The sequence below is a fragment of the Phacochoerus africanus genome, chromosome 14, assembly GCF_016906955.1.
Source record: "Phacochoerus africanus isolate WHEZ1 chromosome 14, ROS_Pafr_v1, whole genome shotgun sequence".
Lineage (NCBI taxonomy): Eukaryota > Metazoa > Chordata > Mammalia > Artiodactyla > Suidae > Phacochoerus > Phacochoerus africanus.
The window spans coordinates 49,349,345-49,367,045 of NC_062557.1; the positions used below are offsets into that span (position 1 = coordinate 49,349,345).

The 17,701-nt window shown below is 59.2% G+C and overlaps 1 protein-coding gene across 3 annotated transcripts in view; it reads right to left on the minus strand.

Annotated features, from left to right (window-relative positions):
- ATP2A3 (ATPase sarcoplasmic/endoplasmic reticulum Ca2+ transporting 3) overlaps positions 1-16,839 on the minus strand; it is a 33,962-nt gene extending 17,123 nt beyond the window's left edge. For 2 of the 3 annotated variants that reach the window (XM_047756596.1, XM_047756595.1), the window contains exons 1-8: positions 16,561-16,839; positions 7,185-7,202; positions 6,709-6,791; positions 4,699-4,803; positions 4,379-4,517; positions 4,070-4,150; positions 3,897-3,982; positions 1,674-2,138 (exon numbers count right to left, since the gene is read on the minus strand). In XM_047756596.1, the coding sequence (XP_047612552.1) occupies positions 1,674-2,138; positions 3,897-3,982; positions 4,070-4,150; positions 4,379-4,517; positions 4,699-4,803; positions 6,709-6,791; positions 7,185-7,202; positions 16,561-16,678 (1,095 nt within the window). In that variant the 5' untranslated portion in view covers positions 16,679-16,839. The remainder of the gene's footprint in view (positions 1-1,673; positions 2,139-3,896; positions 3,983-4,069; positions 4,151-4,378; positions 4,518-4,698; positions 4,804-6,708; positions 6,792-7,184; positions 7,203-16,560) is intronic. The other variant, XR_007131575.1, reaches the window with a different exon arrangement.
- Positions 16,840-17,701: the final 862 nt, after the last annotated feature.

A 17,701-nucleotide genomic window follows, 5' to 3' on the forward strand; every position in this document is an offset into this window, starting at 1 on the left:
TTTGTCCAGTTCAAGCTTCTCCTTTGCTCTGGACCCCTGAGGGGTTTGTGGCAGGTTCTCCAATATTCTGGGGCAGCTGCCAGCCTGACAGTTGCCCTGAACTGGGACAGGAAGCCTGGATCCTTGCCCAACTCACTGTGAAACACCTGAGCCTCAGTTTCACTGGTAACACGGGGGAAAAGGGTGGTCGGAGCCCAGCTGCCCCTCCTTGCCCTTCAATTTGATGATTTCCTGGCCTCAAGGGAGGAAATTCACACCCCATTGGAGGCACAGACCCCTCTTCCCAGAGAGGGAGCTCCTGCCCCCAGGGCCTGCTGGGTCCCCCAGCCCCTACCTGTGTACCTCAGGGACAGGGGCCTCACTCCTCCCAGGGCAGCCCATGTCCTCGTCAGCCCACCATGTCAGGGAGATACTTCTTGCTTCCTGAAAACTGCCTCGCTGCACAATGCCATGCCAGTGGTCAGCAAAGCACCCAGCAGGTGCTCAATAAATGTCCTATTGTGTTCTCCTCCTTGCCCCTGGGGACAGCTCTCCAGCCAACACAGTCCCTGAGCCGTCAGTTTTCTTAGCCCATCATCCAGCATGTATGGTCCCCATGACTTCCCTATACTGTCTTCTTCTTCTTCTTCTTCTTCTTCTTTTTTCCTTTTTAGGGCCACACCCACGGCATGTGGAAGTTCCCAGGCTAGGAGGCGAATTGGAGCTGCAGCTGCTGGCCTACACCACAGCCATGGCCACTTGGGATCCAAGCTGAATCTGAGACCTATGCCACAGCTCATGGCAAATGCTGGATCCTTCACCCACTAAGCGAGGCCAGGGATTGAACCCGTGTCCTCATGGATACTAGTTGCGTTTGTTACCACTGAGCCACAATGGGAACACCCCCTCTGCTGTGTTCTTCAAATCTTTACTTCAGTGGAGGAATACCCTGTTCAAATGAGGTCAGGGGCCACAGGGCAGTACAGCTGCTGATGCACCTGCCCCTGCAGCAGCCTCTGAAGGGCTTCTGTGGGGAACGAAGGTCTCAGACACAGAGCCTAGGTTCCCCAGGCCCAGCAGGCAGATTACACGAGCAGGGGTGGGAGGGGAGCAGTGGGGGAAGCTGAGCAGGGCGGGAAACCCACAATCTTCACTATCGCCCTGCCCCTCCTGTGCCCCAGAGGCCTGCTGCAGTCTCAGCCAGGATCTCTGGAGCATGTAGGCGGCAGCCCAGGAGGTGGGATCAAGTGCCAGGGAAAGAATAATTCCTGCCCCGGGCCCTTCCCAGGTCACTGGAGATGGCGTATCTGGTGACAGGTGCTGACCACAAAGAGTCCTGGTGGAACAGGATAGAACCTGGGTCCAGGCCAGGCGGGGCTCAGATGCCCAGGCTGTACCTGACCCTTTCTTATGTCCTCTGTGGTTACCTGGCAGGTATGGTTACCCAAACTCCAGATGACAAAACAGGTTCACAGGTGGGCTTGACACACGGGTCCCAGTGAAGCACGTCCAGCCAGGCTTTGGTGCGCTGCCCCATGAAAACCTGGACCTGCTCCCTGCCATGGGGCAGCCCACAGGTTCTCTTCTCCATCCACCGCCAAAAAGGAGTCAGGAAGGGGCCCAGAGAGGGAGCCCAGGCCACCGAGCATCACACAGAACACCTGCGGGCACCCAAGCTGGCTGTGGCCACTCACCCGGCAGACCGACATCTGATTGGTGGTGAGTGTCCCCGTCTTGTCAGAGCAGATGACTGAGGTGCAGCCCAGGGTTTCCACGGAGGGCAGACTCCGCACGATGGCATTCTTGCGGGCCATGCGCCGTGTGCCCAGTGCCAAGCATGTAGTGATGACCGCCGGGAGGCCCTCGGGGATGGCGGCCACAGCCAGGGCCACGGCAATCTTGAAGTAGTAGACGGCGCCACGGAGCCAGGAGCCTCCGTGGGCTGGATCGGCGAAGTGACCAATGTTGATGACCCACACGGCCATGCAGATCACGGAGATGGCGCGGGACAGCTGCCGCCCAAACTCATCCAGCTTCTGCTGCAGCGGCGTCCGCTCTGGCTCCACTGACGCCATCTGGTTCCGGATCTTTCCCAGCTCCGTGTGCAGCCCTGTGGCCACTGCCACACCCACTGCCTTGCCCGATGCAATGTTGGTGCCCTGACCGAGGGAGGGATAAGGAAGGACTGGTTAACACCCCAGCGGGGGCCCAGGACCCCCGATCCCTCCGGGCCGGGGTGAGGGCTCGTATCCCCCTCCCTGGCTTTCTTTTTCTCCATGTCACTTAGGCTCCCAGATGTATGCAGCTCTGTAGCCTTGAGTTATGGCTGCCATTGCCATCACAGTGTCAGTTCTATGGAGGCAGGGACTTGGTCTGATGCCTGGCACAGAGCAAGCAGCCACTGATGTGGACAGTATGACCAACTAGCACAGCGCAGCACCAACCCGTCAAAATGCGGTTCAGAAACAATCGATGTAGCTACACAGGAGTGCGGCTGTGATCTCAGATATTTACTGAAGACTCCAAAACACCTGAGCTCAAGTCCCTCCATTCCCAAGGCCCCAGGAACCCCCCAGGCTTGGCGTAAGGGCCTGCCAGCCTTGAGCCTCCATGTCCTCTCCTGTAAAACAGTCCAACTGAGGAGTTCCCGTCGTGGCGCAGTGGTTAACGAATCCGACTAGGAACCATGAGGTTGCGGGTTCGGTCCCTGGCCTTGCTCAGTGGGTTAACGATCTGGCGTTGCCGTGAGCTGTGGTGTAGGTTGCAGACGCGGCTCGGATCCCGCGTTGCTGTGGCTCTGGCGTAGGCCGGTGGCTGCAGCTCCGATTCAACCCCTAGCCTAGGAACCTCCATATGCCGCAGGAGCGGCCCTAGAAATGGCAAAAAAATAAAAAAACCAAAAACAGTCCAACTGAGGCCCAAGATGCAGATGCTCTGGGGAGGCTCATTACTCGATCGCCTTCAGACAGGTGCACTGTGCCACGGCTGGGGAGGAGGGGGTGCTGGCAGCCTCCGTGTCTCTTCTGCCCTGAGCAATGCAGCTCCTGCCTCCACTTCCACACCCCTCTGCTAAGGAACTGGCCTGCAGTTAGCCAGAGCGCCCTCCTTAGAAAGCTTCCAGCGGAGGCTGAATGTGTCTCTTGGCATCCCCACCCCACCAAAGCGGCTGGCCGGAGCTTCCAGGCACCTGGGCAGGGTGCACTCCTAAAGAAGCGTCGCTTTCTCCATTTCTGTTCACTTCCGGGGAAACCTTATACCCGAGTGCCCTGGGCCAGACCCATCTTTGTGGCCTCTGTGCTCAGCTTCAGGCTGTTGCTGGGTTACGGTTAAGTCCCTTGAGGCAACAGGGGCTGATCCCTCCCACCAGAGCTGAAGCCATCACTCTCCCCGAGAGTGTGGGGCTTGGCATCTTGCCTTGGGGATCAGTTTTCCTATCTGAGAAATGGACCGTTCCTGGCATCCTTCACCATCTTGGCAACACTTCTCCCTCTAGAGGATTCTACTGAGTGATTACAGGCAAACTGCCTCTCTCTGGTTTAAGGCAGGATAAGCCTAGCAAGTAGGAGGAAAAGCCCCGGAGTCAGATATCTGAGTCCACATCCCAGCTCTGCCACTCGCTGGCTGTGTGACCTTGGACAACTTACTTAACCTCTCTGTGCCTGTTTCCCTGCTGGAAAATGCAGACAAGAGTACTAATTTCAAAGGCGATGTGAGGATTAAATAAATTAACACAGGTACAGGGCTTAGAAGAGGGCCAGGCACACAGCCTTCAGTAAACACAGCTATATTGACATAAATTTCCATGCATTTTCAATAACTGATGAGGTTCTTTCCTATAGGGTTTCAATTCATTAATCTAAACGTTTATTTTTATCATCATTGTCCAGGCAGTGGTCCTGGGCATCCCAAGCACTTACAGAAAACAGCATGTTTTTCTTGTCCTGGTTCACGGCTCTGGGGTCCGGGATGGCATCCGTGTGCTTGGTCACGGACACAGATTCACCTGGTCGTGGAATCAGAAATGAGAATCCCCACGAGGACACCCCCGCCCCTGGCCCAGCTGCCCCCACCCCCAGCCTCCAGGCCTCACCTGTCAGGATGGACTGGTCCACTCTCAGCGTGGTGGACTTGATCTCAATGAGACGGAGGTCGGCGGGCACCTTGTCTCCCACTGTGGAGGGAGAATGGCTTTGGCTACCACCTCCTGGGAGAGCCAAGAGGGCCCTGAGCTGTGCCCTGGCCTACGGTCCCCTTATCTGTCTCATGGGGTTTTGGTGAAAGAGCTTTGGCAGAACCGACAGCCCCCCTGCCCCCCGCGTATATAACCAGCAAGATGGGGGCACAGAGAAGGACGGGCTCACCGGTGTCACACAGTGAAAGGAGGAGGCCGCCAACGCACCTGCCACTTCCACGATGTCTCCAGGGACGATGTCCCGGGCGCGGATCCTTTGCACACCCTTGCGGTCTGAGCGGATCACCTTACCCATCTCAGGCTCATACTCCTTCAAGGCCTCGATGGCATTCTCAGCATTGCGTTCCTGCAGAGGCAGGCAGACTGTTGGTCCCTGTTGGCCCCAGCAGGCCACCCCCTTGGAGGGACAGTCTTAGGGCCCAGGAGAGATCTGGAAGCAAAAGGACCTGCAGGATGCCAGGACTAGGTGGAGGTCACACGTAGCAGCTGGGAGACCCCAGGGCCCAGCCCACCCCTGGGCCTCCCACCTGCCACACGCCCACAACTGCATTGGCCACGAGGATCAGCACGATGACCAGGGGCTCCACGAAGGCTGTGGTGGTCTCCTCGCCCTCCTCGAACCAGGCCAGGACCTGCCAGGATCAGAGCAGGTGCAGGTGAGTTCAGGCTGTGCTGTGAGCCAGGGTCTGCTCGCCGTTTCCTCTGCATGCTGAGTCTCTGTGTGCCCCCTGCCTTGTTTTGGAGGAGGTGCCCCTGGGGAGCCCTGGACCTGGAGAGGTTCTCTCTGAGAGGGTCTTGGCTTAGGACACCCACCCTCTGACAGGGAGAGGCCATCACAGCCCACGTCCCACCCCACCCACATGGGGCAGCTGTAGGACGGCCAGCTGGAGGCCTTGCTCTCTGCCTGGCTGGTTCTCCAGGTGTGCTGCCCTCACCACCAGTAGCAGCAGCAGCACCTGGGAACTTGTTAGAAATAAAAATTTTTTTTTTTTTTCTTTTTGCCATTTCTAGGGCCGCTCCGGTGGCATATGGAGGTTCCCAGGCTAGGGGTCGAATGAGAGCTGTAGCCCCCGGCTTACACCACAGCTACAGCAACGTGGGATCCGAGCCGTGTCTGCGACCTACACCATAGCTCATGGCAATGCTGGATCCTTAAACTAATGAGAGAGGCCAGAGATCAAACCTGCAACCTCATCCTTCCTAGTCGGATTTGTTAACCACTGAGCTACGACAGGAACTCCTAGAAATGTAAATTCTTAGGGTCCATCCCAGATCTCCCGAGTCAGAAACTCTTGGGTGGAGCCCTGCAGTCTGTTTTCTTTCTTTCTTTAAATTTTTTTTGGCTGCGCCTATAGCATGTGGAAGTTCCTGGGCCAGGGATTGGAACCCACATCACAGCAGTGACCCAAGCTGCCACAGTGACAATGCCAGATCCTTAACCCACTGCACCACCAGGGAACTCCAGCAGTCTGGGGTTTAAGCAGCCTGGGTGATCCTGCTCTAGGCTCAGGCTCACGGTCCACTGGCCAGAGGAGCATGATTCCAGCCACAGCTCAGGCCTGGAGGCAGGAGACCTGGTTCAAGCCCGTTCCCACCTCTCGGCCCAAGTGGATGCTTGTCATCCTCTCCAGGCCTCAGTGTATCCATCTGTTTGGTGGAGGGGGCACCAGAACCCTACTGGCTCAGCTATTTTGGGCACCTGCCTGGACAGACTTTTCTAAGAGCCCGCAGTTTCCAGTGAGCAGCCAGGAAGCCCTGACGCAGCCGGCTGGGCCCCTGCTGGCTGGAGGGGATGAGGGCCCTACCCAGCGCCCCTGCCGCCCTGTACCCCACGTCGCCAAGATGAGGGCTCCTCCCAGGCCCTTCTGGGCGTGGGGTCCGGAGCAGGAGTCCCAGACACCCTCAGGGGCCATTCCCTGTATGACCCCTGGGTCTCTGCTGCTCCGCCACTGATGACACCACTGTCCCCTACCCCACGGCTCCACCCTGGCCCCATGGCCCTGAGGGTCCAGGACTCTGGGCAGCAACAGGGAGCAGCAGCCAGGAGGAGGAGCTGCTGTCTGAAGGGCTCCAGGCCATGGAATGGGCTCTCAACCAGGGTCATTCCACCCCCCAGAGACATTTGGCAACATCTGTGGACTTGACTGTCACAACTGGGGCATGCCACTGGCATGTGGGGGGCAGAAGCCAGGGATGGCGCTAAAAATTCTACCTTGCACAGGACAGCTGCACTACAAAGAATTACCTGGTCCGAGAAGTCGACAGGGCCGAGGCTGAGGAACTGCCCTAAGGCAGGGGTGGGGGGTCAAGCTTGCTCTTACACCTTGCATGGCCACGGTGTACGAGGGCCAAGCCAGGAGGCCAGGGTCGGGGCTGTGAGGGTTTGGGCAAGGTGGGGGGATGTAGGCACCCAGGGATGCCTGCGGCTGAGAGGACAGCCCTGTGGTCCCGAGCCTGGGCCTCTGGGCGCTGCCCCACTGTGCTCTCCCCGGGGCCATGGGATGGGGATATGTCATGGGATAAGGGGCCCTACTTACGAAGGAGACCAGAGCGGCCAGCAGCAGGATGCGCACCAGGAGGTCCTCAAACTGCTCCAGCACCAGCTCCCACAGGGACTTCCCTGGAAGGGGAGCACTGCATGAGGCCTGGGCCCCTAACTGGCTACCTGCCCCTGAGCAGAGCTGGGGCGGCCCCAGGACCACGTGGCCCACTCCCTCCCTACCATTCCAAGAGGGAGAGCTGAGGCCTTAGGGGGCACAGGTGGGTGATGCTGGGGGGCACCGGTGGGGGATGATAGGGGCGTAGGTGGATGATTCTGGGGGGCACACGTGGGTGATGCTGGGGGGCACGGGTGGGTGATGCTGGGGGCACAGGTGGGTGATGATGGGGGGCACTGGTGGATGCTAGGGGGGCACAGGTGGGGGATGCTGGGAGGCTCAGCATCTGCCAGGGAGGGGTGGCCCCAGCCTGACAGTGAATGGCCCAGGATGTCACTCAGGGGCCCAAGCCTCACCTTCCTCCGTTGGGAGCTCTGCAGGATCCAGGCAGCCACAGGAGCCGTGGGGAGACAAGAGATGACTGGGTTATGCACTGGGGCACTGGGCGAGTGTGCGCCCCTCCCCACTGTGCCCACCTCCAAGACAGGCAGGACACATGCCCCCGGCTCTCAGAGGCCACAGAACGGATGGCTGGAGCCCAGATGCTTCCACCCCCACCCTCACCTGACTCTCTGAGGAACATCTGGTGTGGCCTGGCTCACCCTGGGACAAGACCACTGCATGGAGGGGACCCAGACCCCTGGAGACAAGAGGGACCCCCGAGGCCACAGGGACTTGGCGGTTGTCACGGCTCCCCCGCACTGCTCTTTTTCAGAGGGCCACCAGTCCTGTTCAGTGTCCCCTACTCACACAGAGTAGCCCTCCCTCAAACTGGGGACATCAGCTCGGGCCACCTCTGACACACCTGCTTCTCCAAGACCACAGGGACAAGGTCAGCAGCACCGGTGGCTCTCTGAGCCCCGCTGCCCCCAGGGCTCCCCATGGGCACGGCTCCAGCAGCCAACATCCGGGGCAGTGAGGAACCCGCTGCGCACAGACTGGTTTCAGGAGGCTGAGTCAGCTTGTCCCCTCCCAGGGCCCCGCTGCAGGCTCAATGGAGACCCACCCGGCAGGCCCAGGCCCAGACCCACAGAACATTCTCAAGAGCCATGTTTCCAAACATCACCCGGACCCGCTGTCACTTTACAGCCTCTGCCTTTATCGCCTATGTTTCCTGAAGCATCTATGTTACAGGCGCTGCCTCAGTATCTCAAGTCTTGGAATCTTCCCAGCAGCTTAAAGGGGAGGCAGGTGCGAATGCTGACCCCGTTTCCCAGGTGCAAGAACTGTGGTCGAGTGGATTCGAGACTTGAACAAGGTCACACAGCAAGTGTGTGGGTTGCGGGAAGGGGAGCACAGGCTCTGACGGGCTTGTCCCTCCTCCCGCCAAGCTCCGGACCTGCCGCAGGCTGTCTGAGGCCCCTCCCAGGCCCAGCCTAACCGAGCCTTTGCCTTCGCGCGCCCCTCAGAGGACACAGTCCCGGGAGCCGCAGCATCACATCACCCGGGAGCTGCTAGCAATGCAGAATCCGAGGCCCCACGCCAGGCCGGCTCTCCCTCCCTCCTCCTTCCCGACACGGGTCCTTGCCTCTGTCCACCTGCTTTTGGCGGGAGCACCTGCCAGCCTTTTTTCCCACGGGCGCCCTCTCCCCTGCCCACCTGTTTGGAAGGTCTGGGGACTGCCCCGTGGCAGCTGAACCGTGGAGAGGATCAAGCAGCCCACTGGGCTGCAGGAATCCAGGAGGAAAACATAGAACCTAAAAATACACTTTCTAGCATTTTCTCCCAAGTCCTATTTTAGGCAACGGCTGACATTTTCCGTGGAAAATGTAACCTCCAGTGTCCTGCGTTGAGATTAAAATCAAACAGACTTTTTCCTTCTGATCTATTTAGCTGAAGCGAACAGGAAAGGCGGGGGGAGGGCCAGGCCTGGTTTCGGGGCCAGTTCTCCAATAGTGTAGGGTCCTTCAGAGGTCATCTCAGCCATGCCCCAGCCGCACGGCACACATCAGCCTGCTTCTGCTGGGCTCTATCCAGGAGATTCCTCAACCCCTCACCTCTGCGGGTATCTTCAGGGTTCCTGAGTCAAGGGGGTTTATCTAGGTCTCACGTGGAATCCCTTCTGCCATCTCCCCAGCCCCTCCCTCTGTCTGGCTTGTAGCCTCTAGGCCACCACACTCCTCAGGGAGTCTTTCCTGGGCAGGGGGGAGGCCTGGGGTTGGGGAGCCTGTAGGGGGCACACCCACCAGCTCTAGCGCCCTGCCTGCTGGTCTGTCTCCCCCGTCCTCCTTTCTCTCCCCTTCTGCTGACCCACAGCCTGATCCAGGATCCACCCTTGGTGTGGGTCATCATGCTGCTCCCCAAATCCTTCTGTTTCCCCACCATGGGGGCACACAGTAGGACTGCTTGTCCCAGCTCCCTGCGTGAGGTGCAAAAAGAATGTATGTCAGTTCAGGCTGGACTGTTGCACTGCCGGAACTTTCTGTGATGACGGGAAGAGTCCTACAGCCCCGCTGTCCAACATAGCAGCCACCGGCCACGGGGAGCTGCCGAGCACGGAGAACGCGGCTAGTGTGGCTGAGTAGCTACATTTTAAATTATACTTAATAATCTTCCTTCATTTGAACTCAAAGAGCCCCAGGAGGCTAGTGGCTACCTTGTTGGATGGCGCAGGTCTGGGGCTGTTTGTCCCTCTGCCACAGCACTCAGCGACCTGTGAGATAGTGTCAGCCTTGTGAACCCCAGTCACAGAGTCAGGAGACCCTGAGCTCCCAGGTGAGCCGAGCGGACATGCGTATAAACAGCGTGAGCACGAAATGACCTCTATTGCTTCAAGCTGCTGAGATCTGGGGGTTGTGACAGCAGCATAAGCTAGCGGATCCTGTCCAACGCCCCCTTTCTCCCCAGACCTGGCCTCTACCCCGAGGCTCTCCTTCCACCCCCATCTGCTCACCCCCCCCGAGGGAGGGGTGGCTCAGCAAGGTGGCCCCCGCCAATGCCTCGCCCATCCCTGCACATGCAATGCACATGCCTCGAGTCCCACCTGAGCACCTGGCTGCCCGTGGGATCCCGAACCTCATCTGGAAGGTGGCGTACCCACCCCCACTCTGAAGGGCCACTGCAAGGATTGTCACTATGATCACTAATATTAAGAAGAGTCACATTTATTAAGCACCTACTACACACCAAACAGTGTGCAGCTCCACCTACTTCATCTCCAGGGATAAAGGGGAGGGCATCGTGTGAGCAGCATGTGAGCAGGTGCCCCACACATGGAATAATCACAGCAGAATTATTAGTGCTGAGGGCGCCAGACGCCATGCTGACTCCTCGTGTGCATTACTCTCTTGTGACTCTCCAACAACCCGAGGAGGACACAATTATTAGTCCCATTTTACAAAGCAGACAACCAAAGCACAGAGAGGTTGTGACTAGTTTATGGTCACACAGCTAGGAAAAGGCAGGGAAAGGTTCTACGCTCAGGCAGTATGGCTCTTGAACCCTTGCTCTGGACCTCTGATGCTCACTCCCAGGCTGTCCCGCTCCTCACCCCGGTGGTCTTCCTGCCTCCCCAGCTGAGGTCACCTGGAAAGACACAATATCCCAAGTCCTGGCTGTTGGGCTGAATGCCCTCATCCCATCAGTCAGCTCACCCCTCTGCTGGAACCCCAGAGCCACCAGCCCAATCGTCCCTGTCCAGAGGCTCTGCTGTCCTCACAAGACAGGTGGTGACTGGGGGGCTACTGGGCCCTGCCTGCTCATTCCTGGTCTGCTTCAAACTCCGATCCTGTCAAGACTCTGGACAGCTCGGTTCTCCGCTCACATGAATAAGTTCCAGGGCCACGGCGGAGGTGGTCCAGGGGCTGGGAGAGCCCCTTCTCCCCTTCCTAGGCATTCCTGAAAGATGCTGGTTCCCTCTTGCTATCCCCAGGCTGCATGGGGTGGGGGGAGGCTAAACCAGTTCCCCTTGAGGTGGTGGCATGGGCCCTCAGCAGCACCAGATGCCCCACCTGTGAAGTGGGGAGAATGCCCCAGCCCTGCCCACATCTTAGTGTCATCCACCAGGTGGCCAAGACAGTAATAGGAGGTGCAGTCCCCTCCCAAACCCCAGCTAGTCAGCCCTGGGGGCAAACAACCCCCCACAATTCATGTCTGGACCTTTCACGTGGCAGCCTCTCCCAGCCAGTCCCTGCTCTTGGGTCACTGCTGCCAGAGTGAACAGACCCATGCCCACGGATGCCCGATGAGAGGCCGGCCTGGAGGGGCCTGCAACATGATCAGAAAAACCCTATGGCTTAGAGCAGGGAGTCTGGTCCAGAGGGCTTGAGTTCAAATCTTATTCTTTTTTTTTTGTCTTTTTTTGCTATTTCTTTGGGCCGCTCCCACGGCATATGGAGGTTCCCGGGCTAGGGGTCGAATCGGAGCTGTAGCCACCATCCTATGCCAGAGACACAGCAACGCGGGATCCGAGCTGCGTCTGCAACCTACACCACAGCTCACGGCAACGCCAGATCGTTAACCCACTGAGCAAGGCCAGGGACCGAACCCGCAACCTCATGGTTCCTAGTCGGATTCGTTAACCACTGCGCCACGACGGGAACTCCTCAAATCTTATTCTTTTTTTTTTTTTTTCTTTTTGGTCATGCCCGCAGCATGCAGAAGTTCTCAGGCCAGAGATCAAAACCTGCGCCACAGCAGTGACCATGCCAGATCTTTAACCAGCTGAGCGACCAGGGAACCCCTCAAATCCTGTTCTATCTCTTAGTAGTTCTGTGGCCATGGGCAAATCATTTTAACCCTGGATGTGCCTCAGTTTCCTCATTTGCAAAATGGGGATGATAACAGTATCTACCTCATAAGGTTGTTATGAAGATGAAATAATGTAATATGTATAATTTAGAATAATGCGCAGAACACATGATGCTCAGAGAACATTACCCATAATAACAATAGACACTCCGGTGCCTCCAGGACCTGGGACAGCGCCTGGCACTCACTAGGTGCTCAATAAAACTCTGTAACTGAAGGAATGACCCTGCCCTGCTCACAGACCTTCAGCGGCTCTGCTGGGCCTGCAGAATAAAGACCAACCTTCAAGGCCTTCCTGGAGCTGCTCCACCCACCGTTCCCGAATCACGCCTCTACCTTAGATGTCCATCCTTCCCTCTGCCAGCCAGGACTGCCACGCCACGGGACGGCCACCCTCTCCCCTGGTTTGCTAAAGCTTTTCTCTGTCCAAGATGTTGCCTTTGCCATTCCTTCCATGTAGGGTACCTCGCCATCTCCTCATCTGAACTTTCACCGTCAGCGCTGCTGCCAGCCCTGTACCAGAGGGGCCCCAGGGCGGGCAGGGGCCGAGTCATTCCTGGGGCCCCACGGCGCCTCACAGAATGGTTGATTCAGTTGCCCCAGGAGAATGGGGCAGGCACAGGGCCAGTGCTGTCCCCAGGCTCCCCGCACCACCTGCTCCCCTAGCCCCCCTCAAGTCCTTCCTTCTCGCAACATTGGAAACTGGTATTTCAGCTTCTAGGTGTTGGTTCCAGCCGGGAGGGGCAAGTGCTCACTGAGGTTGTCCTCAAAGGTAAATTTACAGAGCAATTACATTGTCACTTGCAAAGCCAGGGCGAGGCTCTGGCTGGGCAGACCCCGCCCTACCCACCTGGCCTGCCCGGGTCTCCAGGCCCCACCTGGAGTGGACAACCTGGGCCTGACCTGGCTGACCAGGCTCCAGAGGCAAAGGAGTTGCTGGGCATCTGTGTACCCACCACATTGGCTGGGCATCTGTGTGCCCACCATGTTGGACCACCTTGGGGCACAAGGGCTGGAGGATCTGCAGGGGCAGGGCTGGGGCTATTCCTGGGAGGGGGCACTAAGCCTACCCAACAAGGGCGAGAGAACTAGGATGAAGCCGGAAGGACCCAGAGCTTCCAAATCCCTGCAGGCAATGCTCCCCCACCCCACTGCACCCCCACCCAATCCCAGAGTCAGTTCCCATCGGCAAGGCCCTTAGCGGATCTCAGGATCCTGCCTCTGCCTGCTGAGGACATGGGGACCAAGGAGGGGGAGGGCTGGGCTGAGAGCAGGAGATAAGGTCAGAGCCAAGACACCTCTGGCAGAGTCTAAATGCAAACTATCCCTGCCACCTGGCAGCCCTGGACTCTTGTACCCACTGTACAGATGCACAGGCTGAGGCCCAGGAAGGCAGGCTCCAGCCCCCGTCACAACCCCTCCCCCAGCTCCCCCTCTGCCCCTGGCAGAGATCCCCTCATCACTGGGCTCCCAGGGGGCCTTTAGGTATTGACCCACTTGGCAGGACACACCCAACCCCGTGCTGCCTCCTGCCTTGGCTCACGTCCAGCAGAGGTGACAGGCAGCCGTCCAGTCCAGGGACACAAGGAGATCAAATGGCTCCTAAATAGACCCCAAAAATGCCCAAACTGCCTTGCAGAGAAATGCAAAATAAGACTACGAGAGGCCACTTTTCTATTAGATGGGCATCCGATAACGCATCATGTGGTCAGGTGGTGGGGAAACGGGCAGGTCCATTGGTGCAACTTTACGGAGAGCAATTTAGCAATAGGTGTCAAAATGGAAAATACACACGCTCTTTCACCAGCGGGTCTACTTCTAGGAATTTATCCTTTGCCGATATTCACAGTGTGTGAAATGATGTGGGGGCAAGCATATGCCTTATAACACATGTGTGATCACAGAGGCTGTGAACAATCAAAAGCTCGGGTGAGGAAAGGCTGGAACAGCCTCTGCCTAGCCACCAGGACGCCCAAGGATGTGCCAGGTGGAGCCATCTCCAAGAGTGACGACCACATGGAAAGAAGGGGCAAAAGGGCCCTCGAAATCCACTCCCTTTCATGGAAAAAAGATCATCCATCACAGACCAGACGCGTGTGTACACAGGATACCTTGAGGGTGACACGGGCCACTGGGAGTGGGTGTTTGGGGACAGATCTAGGGAGAACTTATCATATACTCACCCTTTGAAGGCTATACATTTTTATACAAAAAATAAGTTGAAAGGATGTAGAAAGCCCTGGGAGAAAGCTGAGCCCTGGGCACCTCTGGGACCTGCAGAGAAAGGCAGGCTCCCAAGAGGCCAGGAGCCTCCCACTTACTGCCCAGTCGGGGCCTCGGAGGACATGCTACACACTGGGGTTGGGACACATCGGGGGTACAGCTCCCAGCACATTCACTCACGGAGGCCCCTCCCCGAGCTCAGAGGAGGGAGGAGGGAGGGTCCGCAGCCCCTGCCTCCCCTCTTCCTCTGCTGGCAGAACTTGCAAACTTCAGGACTTAAGCAAATGACTTCCTTGTGGTTTCCAGTGCTAACGACCCTGCAGGTGCATAGACTCCTGGGGTGAGGGGGGGACACTAGTCCCTGGGGTGTTCCCCGCAGCCTGCAGGTCCCTCCCTTCTCCCTCGAGCTTCTGGTCCAGAGCCAGGGCCAGTTTCTTTGGCTCGGTGAACGCAAACACTCACAAATAAGCCTGTGACGTGGGTCCTGTTGCAGCCCCGCTTATGATGAATGAGTGGCAGCACAGAGAGGGGAAGCACGGTTATGAACAGGCAGAGCTGGGGCTCAAAACCCTGTCAGCCTCACCCCAAAGGCTGTGCTGGCAGAGACTGTGACACCCACGCCTCCTCAGGCCGGGGCTGGGTGGGGGGAGCATGAAGCAGGAAGGGGCAGCTGGCTCCCTTCCCCTCACCTGACAACTTCCAGAGCCCTGGCGTGCGTCCGAGGCTGGAACAGCTCCTGTGGAGCTACCCGGGCTCCGAGTACCGACCCCAACACCAGGGTCCCAGAGCCTGCAGAACCTGGGACCTCTAGGGGAACTGAGGCCCAGAGAGGGGCGGGCACCCAGTACCGCTTGCTGTGTGACTTGGGGTAAGCTATCTAATCTGGGGCCTCGGTCATCTCTTCTGTAAAATGAGGGTGACAACGGTTGTTTGGGGGAAGAAACAAGATAAGAGATGAAAAGTGCTAAGACCCGGGTCTGGCCTGGTCCCACTGAACACTAGCTTTTGTTTTTTACTATTGTCAAAGCACAGAGGAACCAGGGGAGCTCGGGAACAGCCCCCCATCTTTTCCTGCCACCCTCCCCCAGTGCCATCCTGATCCGTCACCTCACAGAGATGCTCAGTGGCCAGGGCATCCCCCCAAAGAAACAACCAGAGGAAAGAGCGCAGGGGCGAACCAGAAGCTCCCTCTTTCCCAGCCAGCTTCCCCTCTGCTGGACTGATGAAGACATGGGGGCCAGAAAGGAGAAGGGTGTGGCCAGGGTAACGCAGGGCAACATCTGCATGATTTGGGAGGCAAAACAAAGCCCCGGGTCTCCAGCTTCCCTTGGGAATCAGGACTCCCAAGCTGGAGGCCACAGAGGAGGCGCTGGAACCCCAGACCTGCTGCCCTGCCCTCTTGCAGCAAGGAACCCTCTCTGCCAAGTCACGAATGGGGGATATTAAATAATATTTATCTCCCTAGTTCCTCCCACAGCACAACTAAATATAGCAACTAATTTTTTTGAAAAAGGATTTCTGCTCCAGAAAGATAATATTTATACAAGAGGTGGTTGTCATAAACCAATACAAAACCCAAAGCTCCCTTTTTGACAGCTCTTCGTAATTTTCAAGCCGGCACTGAGCAGTGAGACCCTCGCGCCAGAGAACCTTCCCTCTGGCTGGCTGGGAACCCTGAGAGGGTGAGACCCTGAGTCCTGAACGGATGCAGGTCCCGGCTGCACTCTGGGGATGCAGGCGACATTTCTCTCCCCGCCCCTAGCACTCTGCCCAGTGCCCTGGGGAGGGCGAAGTGGGTGGAAAATCCTGCCGGGAAGCAACTCGGGGAGGTAGTCTACATCTTCTACCCTCTCAGGGTCACACGGGGACAATGCTGGCACTAACTGTGCCTCCTGGCAGGTGGGGAATCCCACACTCCTTTAAACATGACGAAGAAGGACGCTTTTCCCACCCTAAAAGCAACAGCGTGAAAGCTCCCTCTCCGCCCAGAGATGGGCAGGCGTGGCTCCAGGTCACCCAGGAAGGAAAGGCCTCCCAGGCAACTCCCCCAGTGAGGCCTTGAACCTGCCACCTCCCCCCACCCCCCGCCCCCCGGAGGTGGGTCTCCCGCCTCTGCAGTTCAAAGCCCCCACCAACTCCCGCCAGCCACATCCGCCTGGGGCTGCAGAAAGAGGAAGACCTGGGGTGGGGGTGGAGGCCCCAAGGCTGCCAGCTGACAGTCTGCACCTTCTGGGTATTTCACTGAGCCCCCATTGCAGGAGAGCCCTGCGGGGTCAGCTGGCAGGCTGCGCCTCAGGAATCCCTGGCTGGTCTGTCGCCAGCCGACCTGTGCGTGCACCTGCAAGATGCTGGCAGGGCGGGTGGCGGCGGCGCGGGGATGCAGCGCTGACGGCCGGTGGGGGTGAGCTAAGGCCTGCCCGAGTGGACGCGGACGCGGATAGAGGTGGGAAGCCCGGAAGGGCCGCACTGGTCCCTGGGCCTGGAGGGAGGAGAGCTGGGCGGGGGAGCGGGCGTCCGGTCTCCGAACCCGGAACCCGTACCCTCCTCCCCCGCCAAGGTGCCGCGCAGCCCTCCGGGAGCCCCAAGAGCATCTGCAGAGGTTTCCGGAGCCCTCGCTTCCTGCCTGCCCGCCCGCCCGCCCGCCCGCGGGGGCATATGGCCCAGAGGGGAGAGGACCGCTCCGCGGCCGAGGTGCCTGGGGGGAAACTGAGACTGCGGCGCGCGGGGCCCCCGCTGCCCCCGCCCGGGCCGCGCTCTCACCGTTGGGGCCGTAGCGCTCTCGCGCGCGGGTCACCTGCGCGGGGCTCAGGCCGCCCTCGGCCGTCACCGAGAAGCGGCGCAGCACGTCCGCGGCCGGGAGCAGGTGCGCCTCCTCCATGCCGCCCGCCCGTCTGAGCCGTCGGCACCGTCCGGGCCGCCTCGCCGCGGGGCTACTGCGCGGGGCGCGGGGGGCTCGGGCCCTGGCGGGCGCCGCGCGAGGCCATGACCGCGCTGGGACCTTCCCCGACGGCAGTGGCGGCGGCGGCAGGAGCCCGCGCCAGGATGCTGCGCCCCGGGCTCCCTCCCCGGGGCGGGGCGGCGCGGGGCCCGCCCCCGCACTCACACCCCTTCCGGCCGCCCTCGGAGCCCTCCGCCCCGCCCCCGCAACGCCCCTGGGCGCGGAGGTTGGGCTGCCCGCCCATTCCGCAGAAGGGGGAACTGAGGCCGCCCACGCACAGCTGAGGCTGGGGGAGCCGAGGCCGTGTGGTCCAGAAGGGCCTCAGCCGCTGTCCACCGAGCTGGCGGTGAGGGACGTGGGGTGCCAGGGCGGAGAACGGAAGGGAGCTGCAGAGCACTGGCCTCTGAGCGGCCTTCTTAGGCGCCCTCTTGGGTCCCGGGCGGTGGCAGAATGGACCTGTCCGTAGGGGGGCTTCTTACCGCCCCCCCCACTCGAAGTCTGCCAAGTGCGGCTCTGGGTCTAGAGGGAACCCCCAAACCTTAACCCTAAGCAGGCCTCCTCTGGAGGAGATGACTTGATGTTTTCTTCTTTGGAAGTTTCTGGTTTCTTTATCGTTATCCTAAAGCCCAGCGATGAGCGGTTATTCCCCGCACAACCAGGACCTCTAACAATGAACCAGTATATACAAAAGTAAACCAGTCTTGTTACCTTAGACTCACCCTTACCTCAGCAGGAAATGTAGCTGCCAGGTGGGGTGGGGCTGCCTCCAGAAGCCTGAGGGTGTGGGGTGGAGGCCTCTGGCCAGGGCCCCCTGGGAGAGCCACTCTGGCCCAGGATAGGGAAGGGACTAAGGGGCTCCCACTGCAGTGCTCCCTGAGCTCCAGTCTGTCCAGGGGAGCCAGGAGGAGGGGCTGCAGGTCAGGGAAGCAAGCTGTGGGGAGGCAGAAACCACTCATCCTGCCA